General features: G+C 44.2%; 1 protein-coding gene across 1 annotated transcript; it reads left to right on the top strand.

Annotated features, from left to right (window-relative positions):
- Positions 1–5,166: 5,166 nt before the first annotated feature.
- On the top strand, positions 5,167–8,543 carry EAH_00040830 (hypothetical protein; the record flags this gene model as incomplete). The annotated part of the gene is made up of 3 exons (XM_013395210.1): positions 5,167–5,169; positions 5,417–5,425; positions 5,733–8,543. The coding sequence occupies 3 exons, from the start codon at positions 5,167–5,169 to the stop codon at positions 8,541–8,543; spliced, it is 2,823 nt and encodes a 940-aa protein (XP_013250664.1).
- Between the last annotated feature and the right edge of the window lie 997 nt (positions 8,544–9,540).

Here is a 9,540-nt window from a genome sequence, read left to right as displayed (position 1 = left end):
TCTCTGTGTGTTGCTGTCTCCTCTTTTGTCTGTCTCCATCATTTTTCATTCACTTCCTCTTGTCTCTGCATTTATTTGTTTCTTTTCTCCCCTCTTCGTGGGTCTTTATCTCGCTTTGTGTTTCTGCATTTAATATCTTCATGTTTGTATCTGTCTCCTCTTGCCCCCTGATATATTTTATTTATATGCGTTTATTCCTGTCTATCATCATCACATGTACTGTCTCCTTAACCTTATCTTTCTTTATCTTTGTTTCCCTAGCAGCCTTTTCTTTTTTATCCTTATTTCTCTAGCAGGTGTATTTGCTTCTTTCTTTCCTTCTGTCTCTTTATCCTTCTCTTCTTTCTCTTTGTCTCCCCTGTCTCTTTATCTGTCTTTTTTGTCTCTTTATCTCACTTCCTGTTCCTTCTATGTTCGTCTCTTTATTTACTCCCCTTTATATATGTTTGTCTTGTCTCTCCCTCTTTTGTATATCTTTCTATCTATGTTGATATTGTTTGTTTTTTCTTCATTTTTAAATATCTCCTTGTCTCCTTTTAACTGTGCAGTTGGTAAGGGAATATGAAGCCTCCTTTGATGCTTATTTGTCTCTTTCTTTCTTTCTCTCTCTCTCTCTCTGTCTCTCTCTCTCTCTCTCTATTCTTTTGCACTTACAGATGCTATTGTGCTGTTGTCTCTGCCTCCTTGTTTGCTGTAGATATCATTGTCTCTTTTTAATATGATCTGTCTTTTTATTTTTATGTTGTTTGTCTCTTGCGTCTGTTCGTTCGACTTTGCTCTCTCTTTTCTTTCCAGTGGATTATTTGCCTCTCTTTTACTCATTTGTCTCTCTATCTAAATTGTTTATCTTTATTAAGATTACTTTTCTCTTAATTGCTTTTTTCTGTTTTTTTGCCTCTCGTCTAAATAGAAAGTGCGTTGTAACAAGGAGCAAAGAAAGAATAATTCATCACCCTCTCTCAACTGTCTCTTCTTCTGTCTCTTTCTATATTTCTTTTTAATTCTCTGCTCTCTCTCTCTCTCCGTGCTTGCTTACCTTACCCTTTGGCTTGTCTTGTGCTGTCTATGCATGCGCCTTTTTCTGTTCTGTTTTTGTGTGCGTTTATTTATTTGCTTACTGTATGTCTCTCTTCTCTGTCTCTCTATACTGTCTATACGCTGCAGCATTAATAATTGTTTCATCTCTACAGGATGAGCCCGTGCGTCTATGCTGCGCATACAGCCGAACTTAAACAGCAATAGATAAAAGGGAGATATATTCTTTTAGAGGATATTCATGATAATAATACAACACTATATTAAATTGTGCATCCATATGTCTCACTCTTTCTTTCTCTCTTTCTTTCTTCTGGCTGCTGTTGTTCTTTATGGTCTTTTGTCTCTGTTTCTCTCTGCTTTAATCTCGTTATTTCTGTCTCCTTTCTTTCATACCCCCTCTGGTGTTTCTGCTGCGTCCCTCTTTTGTGTTTCTTTGCTATTGAGCCACGCGTAAGCGGTAGGGCTTAGGGTTTAAGGTTTAGGGTTTTTACACACGTCAAAGCGTATTCAAATGCTTGTTTCTTTATATATATATTTATATATATATATATTTACAGGTAGATAAATATGTAAATATATATATATATATATATATATTTGTATTAGTTCCGTTATGACATCTTGTTCACACCTAAGGCCCTTTTTATCGTGCAGAGAATATATAGTTAAAATCATCTTAATGTATTGTTTGAAAGGAAGGGATGCAGGATGAGTGCAAACAACAGCTATATTCCTACAAATAATTATTACAAATATAGTGCGTGGTGTTACTATCAGTATTAAAGTACGAGTATGAATAGACCTTGCAATTATTATGAAGAAATAATAATTTATTTATAATAGTTGCAATATCTATTGTTTAAATGACGAACAATTACACAAACTCTTATTCTGTTGTTTGTTTATCTTTTCCTTAGCCGGAAGTGCGTCCATACATTCACAGCCCTTCAGGGGTATGCGCAGCTCAGCTGTATGTACACTTCAAATGTATACAGGCCTCAGCTTTAGTATGAAGCTTCTTGCTTGCATTTTGTACATTTGTTCTTGGGCCTGTATACACACATACATCAGCTGAGAATATACAGCAGGGCCGTCTGTGTAGCGCTTGTTTGTTTGTTTTGAGGTGTAGAGGCTTTCCTTTTTTATTATATCTTATCAGCTTGTTCTAAGGGTAAGAATTCGAATGAGTAGTAATTAAATATAAATTGATGTAAACATGTTGAAGTGCAGTCTGCATCAATATCAGTTATAAGTATTACTATACAACTTGCATATTCTTGATATTATTAAAATATTTGTATTACTATCATTGTATGGTTATTATTAGTGAACGTATTTGTTTTATTCCTATTCCTACTTAAATGCCTTTCTGTGTGCTGAAGATGGAGGCAGACAAATATCAAAAAGAAGAAAAGTTGCGGTCAGAGCACAACACGCGTTTGCATGCACTCCAGCAGCACTAAAAAAGAAGAGAGCAGCAGCACTGAACTAACTGACGTGTCTCTTCTGCATTTGTATTGTCTGTGTCTAACTTACAGAATGTATGTGAATGCAAACAAATACAAAAACCGAAAAGAGACGAACAAATGTGCCTGCTGCTGCTGCACTGAAGAGACACCCCAGCAAACGACAGACAAACAAAAAACTCCTTTTGTTGCTGCAAGAAAGAGGCGAAGAAGCTCATCAAAAATGCATGCGCTGCTACTGCACCTCTCGCTTTATACAGCGAGTAAGTGTTTGGGTTTGCATGCACTTTTAGTACTTTCTTCTCAGCCTCAGTACAGCAAGAAGGTATTGCAATTAAAACATTTAAACAAACATTTTTTTGTTGTCTCCCTGCGAATAGAGTAGACGTATTATGCCAGAATAAAACCAAATGCTTTTGTCTGTACAGACAGAGTAAAGAAAGATTGGGGTATTTTGTCATTATTTGTATTGATGAAAGTTTGCAAAGACGAAAAAGTGTAAAATGAAAGAAAATAGAGAGTTTGCATTAAGAAGAAAAGTCTTCCCTTCTGAAGCCCAATGCCACGATAGCTTGAGGCAGTGCGACTGCTGTTACTGCTGCTGCTGCTGCTGCTGCCGTTCATGTTGCTGCTGCTGCTGCTGCCGTTCATGGTTGCTGCTGCCGTTCATGCTGCTGATGCTGCTGCACGTGCTGCTGCTGCTGCTACTTTTGTTGCCGCTGGCGCTGTTCGTTTGTTTTTTTGTTTCGTCATTAAAGGCTGACGAGGTATAATTTGCTGCGCATTGTTTTTTTCTTGCTTTCTACTGCATCTTTAGCTTTGCATATATTCTCTGCCTGTTGTTTATGGTGTATGCACACTGAATAACTAGCATGCTTTTTCTCTTTCTAATATATATATATGTACATTTCGCAAATTAAATGTTTGCTCTTATAGATATATAGCTGGGGATGTGCAGATATTTTGTATGTGATTGTTTATATCCGTTTATATTCGCGTTGTACATATATTATGAATAATATATATATATGTATGCATATACGTTTCATTTGGGCGTATATATTCGCCTTATACATCTGTCTGCTTCAGGCAGTGAGGAGACAACTTTCTCTTATTACATTCTCAAGAACAGTGCACGCACAGAGATAGATACCATGCATGCGCTCATGCACTTTTGCATGCATTTGCAGGTAGTTTGCATGCAAAATGCATGTTGGGGCTGGCGGTCCTGACAGCTGTGTGTGAGTTGGGTTTTCATGCCTCTGTCTGCATAAGAAAGTGCGATTATTATATAAAAAGCATATGTATATATATATGTTTGTTTAGGCTGTGTTTGTATATATAATATATATATATATTTATATATATATATATATTCATCTCTGTTTAGACAAGAAGAGGTAATGATTTGTTTGTGTGTGCGGCGCGACAAAAATGGCAGTGTACAGACACTGGGATATTTCCTTTGTAGGTTGAGGCATTTCGTGTATATGTTTATTTGTGTTTATTTGTTTTAATTTGTTTTTCTTACGCTTTGATGCTTGCCACTTGCTTTGATTTCCCTTGCTCGGGGTATCTGTCTGTCTGCGCAAAACTGGCCATAGTTTATGTTGAGTTTGTTTGCTGTTTAGTTTTTTGTTTATATTTATTCTTTGCTTCCTTTTGTCTCTCTTTGTCCTTTTCTTGCTTCTTTACCCTCTCTTCTCTCCGCCTCCTAGACGCATTTCCAGGCTGTGAGTTCACAGCACAAAGTATTCAAATATTCCAACAGAAGAGGCACTTGCATGCAGCCCCTGTATGCATGCATGCATGCAGTCCTGCATACATACAGCCATACAGGCATGCATGAAGCCGTACTTGCATGCATGCAGTCCTGCATGCATACATGAAGCCGCATGCATGTAGTCTTCAGCACTATCACTGCAGTTGGCTGAGGTGTATGTACATCAGTGTACACCAGAAGTAGTAGTAGTAGTAGGTGTAGGTACTTAGGAAACGCAGCACGTGTATGTACACTGCAACAGCATGAGGTGTACCTGCAGTGAAACTAGAGGTGTATCTCAAGTATAGCTGCCTTTGATTAAAATATACAGATTAGAATATACAATTAAAAAAATGCATGCAAGAATAAATCAATAAATGCTGCCGTTGTAAAGCGTTGTGGGGTGTATCTACAGAAGGTTGTAAGTCTAAGACATACAGAAGACGAAACAAACAAAAAAGCAACTAAACATACAAGAAGAAACTTTATAGGGAATAAACAAACACAAATAAATGCTTCTACGAACTGCATGCATAAGAGGCACCTTGATAGAGATAAAACAAAAATAGAAATAAAACAATAAACACTGCAACTAAATACACGAGAGACAGCTATTTACTATTATTATTTTAAATCAGCATTGTTATGTGAACCCTAACAGATAAAAATAAACGAGCAAACACACAAAAACAACAAAAAGGAAACACTGAGGAGCGCAACAAATCGATAAAGAGACAAAAAGCAGCAGCCAAGCTGCTGAACAAAGTCAAGAAAATTAGAATAAAGAAAAGAAGCAACAAATAGGCAGGAGATAAAGACATGCATGCATGCACACCCTCAAAAGAATTAACACGCAGCGTTAAACCTTATACATTAAACCCTAAACCTTATGGTGAGCAGATGGTGAGCGGAACAGCACCTCCACCAACCCTGAATTATCGAGCCTGGCCCCTTGCCCCTAGAAACAGCAAAGTTGTTTAGGGTTTAGGGTTTAGGGTTTAGGGTTTCTACTGAGGCTTCATCGCAGCCATTGTTTTTGGCTTTTGTCTTGTTTTCTCCCGAGGTGTTTGTTTATTTTGTTTTATTCTGTGTTTCTGTTTATTTATATACTTCTCTTTTAATTTGGTGTTCTTGTTTTGTTTTGCTGCAGGCCAGGGTGGTGAGCCTTTTGGTGCCTCCCTGCATAGCGTTCATTTAATGCTTAGATATACACCCCAAGACTGCAGGTGCAGTCTTGGGGTGTATATACACCTCAGCATCTGCACATATATTATGCACTTGAATAGATCTGGGGTGTTTGTACACCTCAGCGTCTGCACATATACACCCCAAGTAGATTTGGGGTGTATGTACACATTAACGTCAGCGTATATATTATACACCTGAGCATATTTGGGGTACATGTACACCTTAGCATCAGCGAATATAGTATACACCCAAGTATTTGGAGTGTATGTACACCTCAGGCTGAGCTCAATGCATGGCCTCGCCGCGGAGGGCTCGGAAGAACACCCGAATTTGAAGAGCCCAATGACGATCTCTCCTGGGACAGTGATGGTTTAGACACATACAGCAGCAGCGACAGCAGCACCAGCAGCACCAGCAGCACCAGCACAAGCGACAGCAGCGGCAGCAGCGAGAACAAAAACCGCAAAAGGCGCAGAAACAGACGCAAATACAGCAGCAGCAGCACCAGCGACAGCAGCAGCGACAGTAGCAGCAACAGCACCCAAAGCAGCAACAGCAACGATAATACTGCGGGCGGCATACAGGATACACCTTCACCCACTCGCCCTCCGCCTGTGCAGCAAACCCTGCCAACAGATGAATCTGCTGCTGCTCCCCCTGATGCTACTCCCGCTGAGGCTGCTGCTGCCGATGCTGCTTCCACTGCTGATGAGAGTGGTGCTGCTGCAGCGCCAGACTCCGAGCGCAATAAGACGGTTGAGCCAACAGCAGCAAAAGGACCAGCTGAAGCAGCAGAAGCAGGAGCAGCACCAGCAGCTGCAGCAGACGGGCAGGTAGAAGCAGCGAATCCTGAGGTAGTTGCGGCAGAGGCTCCCGCTGCAGAAGCATCCGCATCAGCAACATCAGCCTCAGCAGCAGCAGCAGAACAGACCGCAACAGCAGCAGAATCTGAAGCTGCAGAAACAGGAGCAGCAGAAGACGAAGCACGAGGAACAGACGAAGAAACAGCTAAGCAGCAGCAAACGCAAGTAGCTCAACAGGTAACGGAACAGCAACACGAGGAACAGCAGCAGCAGCAGCAGCAGCAGAATGGTGAGGAGGGGAGTACACCGGTGGAGACGACGCAGCAGCAGACCCCGGAGCAGCAACAGCAGCAAATAGAGCTGCAGACCCAAGAGCAGACTCAAGGACAGCTGCTGCAGCACGAGGAGCCACAGCCGCCGCAGCAGCAGCAAGAACAGCAGGAGCAGCAGCAGCACGAGCAGCAACCGCAAGAGCATCCAGAGGAGCTCCCAGATCAACAGCAGCAGCAGCAACCGGAATTACAGTACCAGCAACAGCAGAAGCAAGACCAAGACCAGCAACAGGCGCAAGAGCAAACAGAGCAGCAGCAGCAGCAGCAAAAGGAAGAAGCAGAGACGCACCCAAAGGAAAAGCAGCAGCAACAGCAAGAGAAACCAGATGAGCTGCCGCAGCAGCCACAACAGCAGCGGCAGCAGCAGCAACAGCAACCGCAATCACAACAGCAGAAGGAGCAGCAGCAGGACCAAGACCAGCAGCAACAGCAAGCAGACTCGCAGGAACAACAGCAGCAGCAAGTGCAACTAGAGCAGCAGCAGCAGCAAGATCAACCACAGGCTTCGTCCCAGCAGCAGCAGGAGCAGGAGCAAGCAAAGACGCAGCAACAGCAGCAGCAGCAACCGCAATCACAGCAACAGCGGGAAGAGCAGCAAGAGCAAACAGAGCAGCAGCAACAGCAAGAGCAAGCAGCGGTGAACACGCAGCAGCAGCAGCAAGTGGAACTAAAGCAGCAGGAGGAGCAGCAAGACCAACCAAAGGAGCTGCAGGAGCAGGAGCACCAGGAAGGGCAAGGAAAGCCACAGCTGCAAGAGCAACCAAAGACGGAGCAGCCGCAGCAAAAGCTGCAGGACGACCTAATACTGCAGCAGCAGGAGCAGGAGCAGGAGCAACCAGATAAGCAGCCAGAGCAACAGCAGAAGCAGCGACCGCAGTCACAGCAGAAGGAGGATCAGCAAGGCCAAGACCAGCAGCAACAGCAAAATCCAACTAGTGCAGCAGCAGGAGCAGCAGCAGCGGCGAGTGGAACTAAAGCAGCAGCAGGAGCAGCAAAAGCAACCAAAGGAGGCGGCAAAGCAGCAACAGCGGGAGCAGGCAAAGGCGCAGGTGCAAAAACAAAGAAAGACGCAGCGGCAGCTGCACCAACAAAAGCAGCAGGACGAACTAGTGCAGCAACACCAGGAGCAACAGCAAGAGGAGGAAGTAGAAAGGCACCCAAAGCAACAGCAGCAACAACAAGAACAACCAGAGGAGCAGCGACAGCACCAACAACAGCAACAGCACCAAAGTCAAGACCAGGAGCAGCACCAAAACCAAGCAGAGGTGCATCAGCAACAGCAGCAACAGGGCAAACTACTGCTGCAGCAGGATCAGCAAAAACAACCACAGCAGCAGCAAGTAGAGAAAGAAGGACCAGCGGAACTGCCGAAGAAGCAGCAAAAGTTAAAGCAAGCAATGACGCAAGCAGCGGTGCAGCAGGAGCAGCAAAACAGGAACCAGCGCAGCAGCAGCAGGACCAGCAACAAGGGGAGCAGCCAGAGCAGCAGCCAAAGCAGCACGAGCAGGCACAGCAGGGGCAGGGGCAGCAAAAGGAGCAGCAACACAAGCAAGGAAAGGAGCAGCAGCCGCAGCAGCAAGAGCAATCAGAGAAGGCGCCAATGCAGCAGCAGCAGCAACAGCAGCAGGAGTTGCAGCAACAGCAAAGAGCACAGCAGCAGCAGCAGCAAGAACCAGAGCAGCAACAACAACAGCAGCAAGAGCAACCCGAGAAGTTGCCAATGCAGCAGCAGCAGCCGCCGCAGCAGCAAGGAGAGGAGCAGCAGCAAGAGCAAGTAAAGACGGAGAAACAGGAGAACAGACAACTAGAGCAGCAACAACAGCAGCAGCAAGAGCAACCCGAGAGGTTGCCAATGCAGCAGCAGCAGCAGCAGCAGCAAGAAGAAGAAGAAGAGGCGAAACTGCCGCAGGCACAGCCGCCAGCGCTACAATCCCGTGAGGAGCAGCAGCACTAGCAGCAGCAGCAGCAGCAGCACTAGCACTAGCAGCATAGCACCAGCAGCAACAGCTGCAGCAGCAGCTAGCAAGGGGAAGTGCTTTGTTTAGGTCTTAGAGCAGCTTACTGCAGTTTGCCTTCCAGACATTTGTGAGTGGAACTCTGCAGATGTTGCTGCTACTAAACCCTAAACCCTAAACCCTAAACCCTAGAGTCGACACCCTAAACTCTCGCAGTGGAAGCAACGGGTTTTCCTTCTTTTTGAATTTATTTTCAAGGAAAGGGCCCCAAGATAAACAATGGGGGCCCCCGTAATACGCCTGTGGGGCCCCCCAACACTTTTCTATGGAGGCCCCCAACACTTTTCTATAAGGGGCCCCATTACATTTTTATAGGGGCCCCCATTACATTTTTATGGGGCCCCCAACACATATTTATTAATATATATATGGGGGCCCCCCAAAGGTTGGGGGCCCCCAACTGCCTGGGGCCCCCCGAACTGCTTGGGGGCCCCCATCGGCCTGAGGCCCCCCAAATTGCTTAAGGGCCCCCCAACGGCTTGGGGGGCCCCTTCAACGCTTAAGAGGGCCCCTCAAACTGCTTGGGGCCCCCCAGTTGCTTGGGGGCCCCTTAAACGTCATGGGGCCCCTTGCCCTCTTTTTAGACAGGGCCTATTCATTAAGCAAACAGTGTGCGTAACAAACTGCGTGGAGACATCCAGCATTTTTATTTTAAGTATTATTGAGAGCGTTGGGTTTTGATTGAGGTGTACAATCAATTGTGCCGCTGTTAGCATAAGAAGTTAGATATATTTAAATTGTTTTTGTTTGCCTGTTTGTCTTTCTGTCTATTTGATTTGGTGTTATTTTCTGTCTCTTTTTTGTTTGTTTTGTTTGTTTTGTTTGTTTTTTTGTGAATTTGTTTGTTTGTCTGGTTGTCTTTATGTTTACTCCTTTGTTTTTTTTAGAGGAGACAGGAAGAGACAAACAAAGACAGAGAAAAACAAACAAGCAAGA

This window comes from Eimeria acervulina, genomic scaffold (assembly GCF_000499425.1).
Source record: "Eimeria acervulina Houghton genomic scaffold, Eah_scaff504, whole genome shotgun sequence".
Taxonomy (NCBI): domain Eukaryota; phylum Apicomplexa; class Conoidasida; order Eucoccidiorida; family Eimeriidae; genus Eimeria; species Eimeria acervulina.
This window is presented reverse-complemented; position numbering and strand designations above follow the sequence as displayed.